At 37.4% G+C, this 13,801-nt stretch overlaps 3 protein-coding genes across 4 annotated transcripts in view; 2 read left to right on the forward strand and 1 right to left on the reverse strand.

The window, feature by feature from the left end:
• The window catches only part of LOC107674446 (prolyl 3-hydroxylase OGFOD1-like), a 5,576-nt gene extending 2,412 nt beyond the window's left edge, over window positions 1-3,164 (forward strand). Inside the window, exons 9-14 of the mRNA XM_016468422.1 lie at window positions 1-41; window positions 1,554-1,633; window positions 1,771-2,027; window positions 2,090-2,206; window positions 2,356-2,414; window positions 2,537-3,164. The exon at window positions 1-41 is cut by the window's left edge and continues 17 nt beyond it. Coding sequence (XP_016323908.1) covers window positions 1-41; window positions 1,554-1,633; window positions 1,771-2,027; window positions 2,090-2,206; window positions 2,356-2,414; window positions 2,537-2,695 — 713 coding nt within the window. The 3' untranslated portion in view covers window positions 2,696-3,164. The remainder of the gene's footprint in view (window positions 42-1,553; window positions 1,634-1,770; window positions 2,028-2,089; window positions 2,207-2,355; window positions 2,415-2,536) is intronic.
• Window positions 3,165-3,426: 262 nt separating this feature from the next.
• Window positions 3,427-6,101, reverse strand: LOC107674457 (F-box/LRR-repeat protein 8-like). Its single transcript, XM_016468432.1, has 2 exons — window positions 5,983-6,101; window positions 3,427-4,603 (listed from the first exon to the last, which is right to left on the reverse strand). The coding sequence occupies exons 1-2, from the start codon at window positions 6,018-6,020 to the stop codon at window positions 3,676-3,678; spliced, it is 966 nt and encodes a 321-aa protein (XP_016323918.1). The 5' UTR covers window positions 6,021-6,101; the 3' UTR covers window positions 3,427-3,675.
• A 120-nt stretch (window positions 6,102-6,221) lies between these two features.
• Window positions 6,222-10,528, forward strand: LOC107674458 (tumor necrosis factor receptor type 1-associated DEATH domain protein-like). Of its 2 annotated transcripts, none has more exons than XM_016468433.1 (6): window positions 6,222-6,350; window positions 6,818-6,864; window positions 6,950-7,103; window positions 7,237-7,517; window positions 9,725-9,851; window positions 9,973-10,528. In XM_016468433.1, exons 2-6 carry the CDS (start codon window positions 6,844-6,846, stop codon window positions 10,269-10,271), a joined length of 882 nt encoding a protein of 293 aa, XP_016323919.1. In that variant the 5' UTR covers window positions 6,222-6,350; window positions 6,818-6,843; the 3' UTR covers window positions 10,272-10,528. The 2 variants fall into 2 exon arrangements, with proteins under 2 accessions (XP_016323919.1, XP_016323920.1); XM_016468434.1 differs by having other exon boundaries at window positions 6,242-6,289.
• The last annotated feature ends 3,273 nt before the right edge of the window (window positions 10,529-13,801 follow it).

The raw sequence follows: 13,801 nt of genomic DNA on the forward strand, positions 1-13,801 counted from the left end.
TCGAAGAGAGTTCTGAGATTTGCTTGCCTAGTTTCTTACAGGTTAGTCATCATCATTAGTATTTATTACACAAAAATTTTCAGTTATGTTTAATGTACAGTAGGACACATACATATGTACATCAGGGTTTGACAATGCACCCTATGAGCAAAACACACTGGTACATGCTTAAGAATTGTATATATTAACTGTTAAATAAACTCTGCCAGAAGATGCTTTTATAAGGCCCTTTTAGTCTGTGCTGTTGTGGAGGTCCATGTATAATTGATGCGAAGGAGAAATTCCTGTAGATGTGAAATTTAGTGACATGTCCCATGCCTACACTAGAGGCATGTAGTCAGAGTAAGTTTTAAATAATTAAGTGTCTAAGTTACTTATTTATATTTGTGCACATGTAAGACGTTTGCAGACTCCGCATGCAAGAATATGCTTATATTGTGCTATATGTACGATACCAATAGAGCTAAATTACAACGAATATGCCAAAACACAGCTTTTCGTATGCATTAGCGGTAACATTTTACAATTAAGTTCAATTTGTTAACTTTAGAATTTTTAAGTCTGAATTAATGATAATTTCTAATATTATATTTTTAAGTCATTATTAATTTTTTAATTTTTTTAAATTGTTTTGACCTCATAATTTTTTTTTTAAATGTCTAAACTCTGTCCTCCAGAATGACCGATTTCTCTCTAGTGACATATGTTGGACTTCTCCAGTCATTTAGTCCAATTAAATCCCGCCTCTTTATTATGACCAAATGCAAGCTCGCATTCAGATCTGCCTGTAATTCAACCAGCAACTGGATGGAGACCTAATGCGTTAACTGATGTTAAAGAATCGAACCTTGTTGTAAAGTGTATTTGTGTTAATATATACCTGCCTTTATCAGCCATATCACCCTGCAGCCCAAGACTGGTTGCCCACTGAAGCTAAGCAGGGCTGAGCCTGGTCAGTACCTGGATGGGAAACCTCCTAGGAAAACTAGGTTGCTGTTATGTTAGTGAGGCCAGCAGGGGATGCTCACCCTGTGGTCCGTGTGGGTCCTAACGCCCCAGTATAGTGACGGGGACACTATATTGTAAAAAGCACCGTCCTTCGGATGAGACGTTAAACCGAGGTCCTGACTCTCTGTGGTCATTAAAAATCCCATGGCACTTCTCGTAAAAGAGTAGGGGTGTAACCCCGGTGTCCTGGCCAAATTCCCTCCACTGGCCTTTGTCAATCATGGCCTCCTAATAATCCCCATCCACTTGATTGGCTCTATGACTCTCTCCTCTCCACCTGTAGCTGGTGTGTGGTGAGCGCACTGGCGCCGTTGTCCTGTGGCTGTCCTCACCTCATCCAGGTGGATGCTGCACACTGGTGGTGGTAGAGGAGAGACCCCCCATATGATTGTAAAGTGCTTTGGGTGTACAGCAATACATAATAAAGCGCTATATAAATGCCTCATTCATTCATTCATTCATTCATCAGAAACTATTACATACTGTATTCGTACACACAAGTATCTATAATGCTGATATCCTGAATTCTGCCCTTTAACTGTCAGGAGGAGAAACTGAGGCAGGTGCGCAGTGCACTGCAGTCGTCTGAAATCCAGTGGGAGAGGAAGGGGCCACCCAATAAGAGGTGAGAACCAAACCACCCGTCTTTTGTTTGATAATATTTCTACTATTTATCTCTTCCTGTCTGCACGTTTTGTTTTCTGGTATGTTTCATGTGATTTGTTTATATGCTCATGTATTAATGCCCGTCACTGTGTTTAGGTGTTATGGCTGTGTAGATATGCAGAGCGTCCCATCTTGTGTACAGGAGTGCTGGGAACTCCTCTCCTCTGAGTCATTCTTCATCCTCTTATCCAACCTGACCGGTCTCCGTCTACACTATCTGTGTGGCGATGAGGATGAGAGCGAGAACGAAGATGGAAAGAGTGAGACAGAGAATGGAGATGGAGAGGGAAATACACAAGCATCAGCATCCACTACTGATGCTGATGCTTCATCAACTAAGAAGAAAGACAAAGGTAATCAACGTGTGCATTTTTTCCCCTATTTTTACAATAATTTAACCTGTGTATTCTTGCAGGACCTCCTACTTGTGTAGGAGAACTGCGTCGCTGGACACATGGTGACTATACATTGTTACATGATTCTGTCAAAAGAGAGTATGCATTGGATCTGCAGCTTCACATGGGCTGTGCAGGTATGAAATCTAACATTTACGTTTGCCTTTTTTGCAATTAGTTGATAATTGTGTTCAGTGTGATTTAATTTTGATTGAGGGACAAAGGGTTGAAAAAAAAGTGCTAGAGCATATTAGAATCAAACATCAGCCTCTGTTTTTTCTATCAGGGTGGAAGTCAGAGTTTGGGGGATTTACATCCTATATTGCACATGATGAAGATGAGGAGGTAGGTGATGGTGTCGCACAATGTCAGTTTGTTTTCATTTAATGATTTATTATATTATAACATGCAAACACGGCAGACTAGTGCACATTATTTATTTTGTTGACACTGTGTTTTTTCCGTAGCTCCTGACAGTGTATCCTGAAGATAACTCCCTCGCTCTGGTCTACAGAGACAAAGACACCCTCAAGTTCATCAAGCATATCAATAATAGCAGCTCCAGCCAACTTTCTTCCCAGAATACCACAGCATTCTATGACTTCTCTTTTAACTACTATGAATGATGAGAGAAAATCTAAAGTTTGATTGGCTGGCTGACTGTATGCGAGTATACGAAAGCAGAGTGCATTGGTTATACACTTCATAACATTTTGAGCTTAGTATACACAAACAAAAATACGTTTGAATTATAAGGGCACTTTCATTTTTGAATTGAAAGTTTCACTCCCAACTACAAAAATTCAGTGTTAAGTGTGATGCTCGAAATGAAATGTAATCATTTGATTGTTAAAAGAGCATTTGTGCTCGGATGTCAATAAATGTTAATAATTAACACATGAATATTGACATTTGTGTTCATTTGAAGCCCATTGTGTTATACCACAGATCTATAACAAGTGTTAAACACCAAATTAAGTCTGAGAACATCAGTGAAAATGTTTGTATTTTAGGTAGTTCATCATCATTATCTACTCACCCAAATGTCATTTTGAAACTGAATATATATGTAACTGTATGCATTTCTTTATTCTTTGGAGCATAAAATATTTGGAGATATTTTGAGAAACGTGTTTTTTTTCTCTCTCTCCATACAGTGGAGATCCCGACTCCACTCCCGTCCATTCCCGACGCTCAATTTCTTCTTTTGTGTTCTGCAGAAGAAAGTTAGTTGTACATGTTTGGAATGACGTGAGGCTGAGTAATTAACGAGATAATTATATTTTATATTTAAGTGATTTCAAGTGAAATATATTTGAAGTTTAATTAATATTTAAGTGAAGTTTAATTCAAAAATGTACATGAATAGCAGAACATCTTATTTGGTTTGTCTCCCTTTTGCTGTAGTGACCTAAACCTGATGATCACATTCTCCAGCATCATTTGAGAATGATCCAAAGAGCATCTCCCGCTTAAATGGAAACAACATCTGACCGTCTGTAAAAGTATTTCGCATAATCAGTGTCACAAATGTAGTTATTTGATTAGACTTAAAATAGTGCAAGAGCATTACTTTAGTTTAGGGGAGGTCCATGGGTGAGGCTCTTTATGTTTTGAGTGTGAATCTGCAGAGATTTGGACAGTTCGTGATGAACGCTGTTATAACTTCTTGCAAGACCACACAATAACAGTGAACCTCTTGGAGCTTGACACACTGCTTTGCTAAGGCTATCAGCTCAGAGTTAAGTTCAAGGGATGGGATTGTCTGCAGCTCCAGAACCTCTAGTGTGTTTGCGTAACTCTGCCTGACTATCCGAACCTCATCCAACAGCAAAGTCCAAGTGAGCAGCCGAAGACATCGGACAGGGATGCTGGGCTGCAGTACCCCTGGAACGTGCAATTCGGGAAGGGTGTGGTCCAGCTCAAGTTCCACCCAGAGACGTGGGTGTCTCAGTTTTAACTCTAGCCATATCTGGTCACAGTGAGGCACGGTGTATTTGAGCGAGCGTTCGCAACGGAGCTCTAGCTTCTTTAGTGCTGGTCGTTCTGGCAACATGAGATCTTTAAAGACGTCTTGTGCGAGACTGGCCTGGAAAACTCCAAGAACGCTGAGCGACTGGCAGCATTTCAGTGCTTGCCTTAGCGTTTCAGCGTTGACGCCACACACCAGAGAGTGATTGTTGATGTAAAGACTTTGCAGAGCAGGGCAAAGCATGGCTACACTCCTGACGAAGGAGTCGCTGAGGGTGAAGGGTACACCCTTTAGGTCAAGCACAGTTAGGGACAACCCGTTCGTCAGTATGTCCACTAAGCCTTGCTGCAGGTCCTGACCAGCATAAAAGAGAGGTGTGTTCCCCACACAACAGATGGAAAGTGCTTCCAGCCGCCCTTCACCCCTGGCAACTGCCTGCCGCAGCACCAGCAGTGCTGTTTTGCGATTGGCTGGATCGGTCAGACACATTCTCAGTTTCAAATTTCTGACCAGTGGCAGAAGAGCAGAATATCTGTCAGGGACACTGGTTCCTGACTCACACCTAAGACGAGAGATAAAATATGTAGTGCTGTCAAACGATTAATCGCATCCAAAATAACAGTTTTTGTTTACATAATATATGCGTGTACTGTGTATATTTATTACGTACATATAAATAGACACACATGCATTAATATATTTAAGAAAAATTTTATGTTTATATAATACAAATTATATGAATATAAATATATACTGTGTGTGTGTGTGTGTGTGTATTTATATATACATGATAAATATACACAGTACACACATATATGTGACCCTGGACCACAAAACCAGTCATAAGGGTCAATTTTTTGAAATATTTGGCCGAGATACAACTATTTGAAAATCTGGAATCTGAGGGTGCAAACAATAAAAATATTAAGAAAATCGCCTTTAAAGTTGTCCAGAAGAAGTTCTTAGCAATGCATATTACTTATCAAAAATTCAGTTGTTATATATTTACAGTAGGAAATTTACAAAATATCTTTATGGAACATGATCTTTACTTAATGCCCTAATGATTTTTGGCATAAAAGAAAAATCAATAATTTTGACCCATACAATGTATGTAAATATACCCCAGCGACTTAAGACTGGTTTTGTGGTCCAGGGTCACATATTATGTAAACAAACACTTTTATTTTTGATGCGATTAATCATGATTAATCGTTTGACAGCACTCAAAATATGTCAAAGAGCAAGACAGGCACCATTTCTGTTGTTTATCGTTTTGTTACTATTATGATGAGTATGTATTAACGTTCATGTGACCATTTTATGACAGTGTAGTAGTGTATGGTTCAAAGTCTTTACTAATGACGAAACATGCTTTTATCGCAATAGAACCTTTGGTCAAATATGGAGCCATGGAGAAGAAGAAGAAAGAAATCACACAGGAGATTTCTTTACTCAAATGTTTCTCCTAGACAGCAATGAGATTATAATGAGGAATGGAGAGCTAATGGAGACTTTTAGTCTCTTGCTTCTCAAAGGTTTTCAAACCCCAGAAATCTCACACCTTTTCTACAATTTTCGTAAGATCTCAACAATGTCTCAAACTGCAAAATGTCTTAAAACATATCAGTCTGCGATCAAAAATGAGAATTTTTAATATAAATGTAATAAATTATGAAACTTTATTTATAACATAGCCTTATCTTTGTAATTTAGAGTTATAAAGTCAGTCAATTTATTGTAACTGCATGTACTCTTATTATTTCTCCTGGGAATTTTTAGGAGAAACATGTGAGACAAAGTTAATACTTGCACGCAGTTTAATTGAGATCTCCATGAAGTCTCCCGAGATGTGAAAGAGCAATATCTAAGTAACAAAATAATCCTGCTGGGAGGGTTTCCTTATATCAGACGGATACAAGACACACCAACAGCTCTTACCTGACTTCAGTATCTTTCCATGAGCTTGGATGTGTCATGATATTAGACCAAGCCTTACAAACAGTAAATGCATTGCATTTGTCCTGTAAAGGCAGGAAGGAAAAAATACATATACGTTCTCAAACTTCCGTACTTCCTCCTGCGTTACGAGTTCCGTTGTTAAACGCAGCGATGAAAACAGACGTGGAGCGTTGAGCCAATCAACATAGAATGCGCGAAACTCTTAACCAATCAGATCGTTGAACATTTTAGTGGGTGTGTCTTAGTAGCCAAGACAGCGCTTCGACACCTCGAAAGATTCCTTCGTGTAAGTTTGCAGGCCTGTTTAGACTTCCTTATCACTCAGACAAAGTTCACCAAATCGTTGTGTAAGTAACATGTAATATATATAACAAAGCGCAGGTTTCATGTTCGCTATCATGTGAATTGAAGGCAAGCAGTATTGCGTGATGTTAAACTTTTGTTCACGAGAAAAGTAAAATGTATAAAAATAAAAGCCACGAGACTTGTGTGAGCGAGCGTGTGTATATGTTTTATCTACCGACCTCTTAAAAATGTAAAAAGTTAACTTTTTTAAACGTGACGCACCATATTAACTTAACTGTAAACATGTGCATCGCATATTTAACAATCACCAACGTCTGACCCCATTTATTTAGCAGTATCGACCATCAAGCTCACAGCCTTATAAGGAAGTGGTTAGATCCTGAAACACACACAAAATAATGCATTTATTGTGTTAGTCTAATAAGATCTTAATGGAATTCTCCTTTGCTTGCACAATTTCTTTGTGTGTTTTTTTTAAGTGGAGTAATTTGTTTGTTCACACTCACAGGATTGAGACAGGAATTTGATCAGAAGATGGACAGTATAGACACAAAGGTACATTGTGTTTACATTTTTGTCTGTCCAGATGTTGTTGTAAGTGAATTAACATTGTGTGTATGATTTTTATCTTCATCTGCAGAGGTTATATGACAGCAACGGCAATGATGGTGCATTTTCAGGGTGTGCTGTACTCTTCTTAGGGTCTAGCAGTCCAGCACACAACCTTTTATCACTTTACAAAGACGAGCAAGGGAAATTCAGCCTGTTCAAGGTTATTAAACTCACCCTTATAGGTAAGCGTTGATAGAAGTGGCCACCAAGTAAATATTAAGTGTACAGAAACTAAAAGATTATGGTGTTTTAGATATACAGTAGATTTATATGTGTTGGTGTTGCAATTGATAGTTCTAATTGTATTTGATCCAGATTCTGTTGGTGGACTGGAAGGGTACGAAATCCTGAAACTGCACGATGCTGATCCTTTCCTTGGGGTGGAACTTAAATTCATGGCCATGCCTCCCTGTCAGCGATTCCTGGAGAGCTATGCTTGTGGTTCGCTTGCTCAGTTTCTGTCCCAGCATGCCTCACGCCTTCTTACTCTTCCTGATGTGGTTGTCATGGAAACACAGCTCAAAGCAGGGATACATACGTTGGACCAAAGCCTTCAAGATGTAGAGATGTGTCTGGAGCACATACGCCAATCACAGGTATGTGTGTTTGTTTATGCTGATATGACCGCCAGGATCGCTTTATATGGCTCTGTACTTTTATGAGCAGCTGTTTGCACAGAATGTCAGATAACGGAAGTAAATCACAGTTCACTGCTGCTTAACAGGGGCAGTTTCACGATTTTTTTCTGACCTTAAAGTTTACGATGATTCGTATTTAGGCAAAGTTTATATTTAGGCCAAAAGGTCATTGGTGTAAATGGTGCTGGGAATTCCCCGAATCAAGAGAGCCTCAGATATTGCTAGTAAGTAATAAGAAATGTTAATTGAGCATGTTCTTGACACATTTTCAGCTCTGAGAAGAAACTACAGGTTCATCGATTAAAGATAAGTTGATTTGATCACATAAGCATGTTTCGGATTGCTGCCTAAATGTCAAGTTTTCTATACAAAATGCGAATGCTGTAACATATGTACTGTTCTGAAACCTGTTTATTCTGCTTTTGTGGTAGATTATATGTGGTGTCTGCAGAAACTGAAATGTCTGCAAATTTCAAATTATTGCAACGGTATTGTAGTATCAGGGATCAATGGTGAAAACAACTAAAAAATAACTCATTTTTGTGAAACGATTCTCTGCTGTAAATTTGACTTTGGACATCAAGTGGAGATCCAACGCAGAAACCAAATAGTACAAAAGTAAATAAAATGATCAAACACTGCAATGCATTCTTAACATGATTACAAGAGATAATACAGGCTGAATAGAAAAATTTGCTATTAGACTAATTTGCTTTCTAAATTGATGGTTTAATGCTCTTGGCAGCCAATAATTCACTGCAGTGTTTTTTGAGGATGAGTGGATGTCACACATCTGTCACGCCTGTACATGTTGGCATCTGCTGGCAACTTCTTCAAAGCTTAATTTGTGCTGTAGCATTAGATGCAGTGACTAGAAGTACTTACTTGACTTGGCATCAACAACAACAGATATGAGAAGCATTTTTCCTGCCTTTTAAAAGTCAATAGGCCTATTTGGTTTGTATACTTTCTTTCTATGATTATATGGTTGCAATTTTATCATTTGCATTTAGCCCGTTTTTCCCTGCTGTCTGCAGCCTTGTCAAGACAGAACTATGAATCAGTATTCGTTTTTTACGTTTGCAGAGTCAGAGATGTGAAAACCATTCTTTTGCTTTCAGTTCCTTCAGGTGCTCTTGTATTTGCTCTCGTATTTTTCTGATGTAAAATCAGGAATGCATGCTGTCGGACTGAGATTTCAGGGATTATTGCTGATTTGACTTGAACAAAGAGTGACATGAAGAAGATCTGTTGGGATTCTCATTAATCATTTGCAACCTTCTTATGCCAAAACTAGTCAGGTCAGAAGGCCTCTGACCTCTTGCATATTCTTGCTATAAAGCCGTCCTTCTCTGTCCTGATGTCATTATGGACATTGTGTCTGCAAATGTAGAAGTACAGGTGTTATGTGAACCAGTCTGATGAAAACAGTGAGAGGATATCTCATTATTGTGAGACTCCCAATGAAATTAACACCATTTGAGAAAAATGTAAAAGGGATAGTTCACCCAAAAATGAAAATTCTGACATTAATTAGCCTACTCACCCTCATGTCGTTCAAAACCTGTAAGACTTTCGTCTTCGGAACACAAATGAAGATATTTTTGATGAAATCCGAGAGCTTTCTGACCCTGCATAGACAGCAACGCAACTACAACATTCAAGGCCCAGAAGAGGTCGTTAGGACATTGTTAAAATAGTCCATGTGACATCATTGGTTCAAACTTTGGTACTCTTGTGAATGAGCATCGAAAGACTGACACGTAAGAGAAGAAATGGTTAAATAAAGTCAGTATTTTTGTTTTCTTCGCGCGCAAAAAGAGTTCTCGTAGCTTCATAACATTGCGGTTGAACCACTGATGGACATGGACTATTTTGACGATGTCCTCACTACATTTGGTCCTTGAACATGGTAGTTGCGTTGCTGTCTATGCAGGGTCAGAAAGCTCTCGAATTTCATCGAAAATATCTTCATTTGTGTTTTGAAGATCGAACGAACGACATGAGGGTGAGTAATTCATTTCAGATTTAAATTTTTGGGTGAACTATCCCTTTAAATCTCTTTTTTAAATAAACGGTTGTGCCTAACCTTCTATGAATGTAACAATATAGTTCTGGTGTTTTCAAATAAACAGCTGTTTATTTAATGGATGGCTGTTTTGTAGCCTGTGCGTTTGCGAGATGACGAGGTCACACAGTTGGAGCAGCAGCTGCAGAACAGCTTCGGTCCTCCCAGTCATCTGCCGCAGGAGCTGCCCAGGAACTGCTTTCTGTTTCAGAAAAGAGTTTTTGGTGAGTTTTAACTATTTAAATGTATGTGATGATGCAATTTACATTTGTATTTCTTTTATCACAGACTAGTTTTCACCTTCAAATTGTTCGATGTTTGTCTCCTCCTTCCCTGTGCTCTCAGACGATAGGCCTTTGACTTCAGCAGACCAGCAGCGGTTCGCTGCTCATGTGGGACGGGATTGGAAACGAGTGGGACGGGCTTTACAAAAGAACTGCCGTGCCCTAAAAGGCCCTGCTATCGACAATCTCGCCTATGAGTATGAGAGGGAAGGGCTTTATGAACAGGCCTATCAACTGCTTGGACGTTTCATCCAATCAGAGGGCAGGAGTGCCAAACTGAGCCGTCTTATCAGTGCACTAGAGGAGACAAAACTGACAAGCATGGTAGAGATCATGCTGGGCATCCAGCCACGAGATTGAGACTGTACGAGAATGAATGAGTGATGTGTATGTGTGTGTGTTCTTTTTGTACAGTACATGTGTGTTTGTTGTTTCCAAGATATATAGCTAAATTTGAAGAGTGTGCACTCTCATTTTTGTGAAATGTTTTTTTTTCATCATGACCTTATAATTTCTATCTGTCTCTTACTTGAAATTTCACAATCACTTGTCGTCTGCCCAGAATAAAATACATTTTAAATAAAGAGTTTTTCATGCATATTTCATGCATAACTCAAGATTTGTCCTCCACATTGTCCTGTCTGCGTTTTATCAGGTCAGGAAAAGTTGCATCTCAAGAGTCGTTATGTGCATAAGAGCAACAAACTATAGATGCTAAAAACAGCATCACTTTAACTTCCAGAACTTGAGTGCGTTTTTAAACAGTGAATTGCCCTTCACATTGAAGGGAGCACTTAGTGTAGCAGGACTAGTGCTACAGCACAGCTAATATGGATTGACTCTTAATCGGCACATTACATTAAATCACTCATACGTTAAAGACAACTGGAAATGCAGAGCTTGACGCCACTTTAAAAATTAAATTGTGGGGACCAAATTCCTGTTATGCATATTAAGGATATTACTGAACTATAGATTACTTTCATAATAATGTTTCTAAATAAACTGCTTTCTAGTCCAAAAGCTTAATCTGATTATAAAACCGGTCCACTGAGTATAGGTCACCTATATTGATCTCATTTTTTTAAAAGAGACCAGAAAGGATAAATATGACATGAGGCAGTATTAAAGAATCCTAGTTGAATGTATATTGCTTTTAGAAATTCAATCCTGAAATCAATATTCGGACGTTCTATAAATAAACACCAACCCACGTTACTGTAGCATGTTACTACCAAACATTTGGAGAAAAGATTGTGGATTTGCTGTTGTTGTTTTTTTTCCTGACGTTTTTTGATCTGAGAAAAAGGTGTGGTGAGATGAATTAGTCAAATAATCAGTTGAAAAAAAAAATGTAAACAGGAAAAATGGTTTTTTTTCCTGACGTTTTTTGATCTGAGAAAAAGGTGTGGTGAGATGAAGTAGTCAAATAATCAGTTGAAAAAAAAAATGTAAACAGGAAAAATGAAAAAAGGCAACATCTGGATCTGATTGTGTTCTAATACGCTATGAGATGCTATTATTCTTAGAAATTAATTTTAGCTTAATGGTATCTCTTGAGGGCGGTCAGATTAATGAAACGGATGAGGCCTTTCTCCATTAAAGCATTACGCAGACCTGCCATTAAAGTATTACATGGTTAAGAGATCACATTCATTTTAGTTATGGGGATTTAGAAGCTCCTAGTCATTTTCTAGAGTGAAATCTAACATTTTCATTTATGAAAAATCTGGTGATTAAATACCAGAGAAAATTACTCAACAGTTCCATTGTTACCTGTCCGGTGACATGTTTTGTTAACTGTTTTATTTACACTTTCATTTAGCAAGAAATGTAAAGATTTCCTTGATTTTAGTTCGCTCAAAAAAATAAATGCTACATGCATATGATTATGTAATGATATTTCAACATACTTGTGACGTTAGCGCTTATGAAGGAGGGTCTGTGATTTTGTCTCCACCCTGGTAATAAAGATAAAAGCATGTTAAGCAGGCAATGTGGCTCGATATTGCTCTTATCTTAGTAAAGTAATCCATCAGAGTGACCTGTGTGTCACTGGTGTGTTCAGAAAGTGAAGAGTCCTGTGCAGTTATTGCTGGGCTTGCCATGAAATCAAAGCTGAAGTTATGTATTACATTTTCCCCGCCCCTTGGTCACATTTCAAAGAATCGGTCAGATATTTATCTTTACCTAGAAGCATATGCATTTATTTATTTGTATATGCACAATATCCCTTCTGCGTCACAAACATTCACAATATTTTTCTGTGCAAACATTGACATTCAGGCCGACAACAAGAAGCCAGAAGAATAACTCTAATCATGAAATAATGATGTATGCGCATGCATTTATTTTAAAATCTTGAGTGATGACATCCTAAGATCTCCAGAGATTTACACTAGATTTTAAAAACTCACTCAGTGATCTTTTTCAAAGCATCTCACCTATATAACAGTTGCTGAAGCACAAACTCTTAAAGCATTATTATGTGTTGCTATCTAAAATCCAGCAGCAGAACATCTGGCTCATATGCCAGCGGTTAGGCATTAGAGAAATCCACAGGAATCTTTTAGAGCTGTAAGATTGGGAGGGTGTAGGGGAGAATATTTGTATTATATGTTAGTGTATCTGTGCTCCATTATTGCAGTTTTTTTTTTTAAACCCTTATTAATGTTAAAGATGTTCATGTAACTTGGCTGGTAGAGCACGGCACTTGCAATACCAAGGACAGGGATTTCATTTCCAAGGGACACACATATTTAAATGTTTACCTTGAATGCACTTTAAGTTGTTTTAAAGCATCTTCTAATTGCATAAATATGAATGTAATGTTTAAAAGCATCACGGCACAAATGAGATTTGGTGAATAACAGTAAATAAAATGGAAACATTTTTAAATCTCTCCTACACACACATATAATAATATTAGTGCTGTCAAAACAAAAGATTAATCACGATTAATCGCATCCAAAATAAAAGTTGTTGTTTACATAATATATGTGTGTGTACTGTGTATATTTATTATGTATATATAAATACACACATGCATGTATATATTTAAGAAAAATATGTTAAGTTTATATATTTAATATATATATGATATAATTTATATGAATATAAAATATATCAAAATATGTGCTGTATGTGTGTGTCTTTATATATACATAATAAATATACACAGTACACACACATATACTATGTAAACAAAAACTTTTATTTTGGATGTGATTAATCGCGATTAATCATTTGACAGCACTAAATAATATATATAATTATATAATTACACACAATTGTCACCCGTACTATTGTGTTTATAATCGTTCTGTAAACAAGTTATTGTCAAGAAATTGACTAATTTATGTTGCAGACAAAAATTGGTTTATTTGTATCTTTTCGAACAAAAGAAGCCAACACATTTAGTTTTTGCATATTGCCAACCAATGAACTATGGAAGCTTATTTATTCAACTGAATTAAAAAAAGGAATTGCGAGTTTATATCTCAAAATTCTAACTTTATAAATTCCAACTTTATGTCTCGCAATTGCAATTGTGACTTTTTCCTCTGAATTCTGAGTTTACATTTTGCAATTCAGTTCTGACTATATCTAAAAAAAAAAAAAGAGTCAGAATTGTGAGATATAAACTCAGATTTGCAAGAGGAAAAAGTCAGAATTGTGCTCATTTTGTGAGGAAAAAAAGTTGAATTGCTTTTTTTTATTCCATGGTAGAAATAAGCTTCCATAATGCACAGACTAAAAGCTGGTCTGGAACAGCGTGTGTGAGCGAAAAAAGCAAGAGAGAAACTGCACTCCTCATCAAATTAGAGGACTGGAACATTTCCAGCCTTTGTTTGTTGAATATTTGAATTTTAGATTTTCTTTTGTTTCTT

The sequence above is a fragment of the Sinocyclocheilus anshuiensis genome, unplaced genomic scaffold (assembly GCF_001515605.1).
Source record: "Sinocyclocheilus anshuiensis isolate Anshui unplaced genomic scaffold, SAMN03320099.WGS_v1.1 scaffold1037, whole genome shotgun sequence".
NCBI lineage: Eukaryota > Metazoa > Chordata > Actinopteri > Cypriniformes > Cyprinidae > Sinocyclocheilus > Sinocyclocheilus anshuiensis.

Excerpts from the sequence above, each read along its gene's own strand:
- LOC107674457 (XM_016468432.1), bottom strand. The coding sequence starts at position 6,020 with ATGACACATCCAAGCTCATGGAAAGATACTGAAGTCAG. Across the intron at positions 4,604-5,982 it reads TGGAAAGATACTGAAGTCAG|GTGTGAGTCAGGAACCAGTG; the intron begins GTAAGAGCTGTT and ends CTCTCGTCTTAG.
- LOC107674458 (XM_016468433.1), top strand. The coding sequence starts at position 6,844 with ATGGACAGTATAGACACAAAG. Across the intron at positions 7,104-7,236 it reads TATTAAACTCACCCTTATAG|ATTCTGTTGGTGGACTGGAA; the intron begins GTAAGCGTTGAT and ends TATTTGATCCAG. Across the intron at positions 7,518-9,724 it reads AGCACATACGCCAATCACAG|CCTGTGCGTTTGCGAGATGA; the intron begins GTATGTGTGTTT and ends GCTGTTTTGTAG.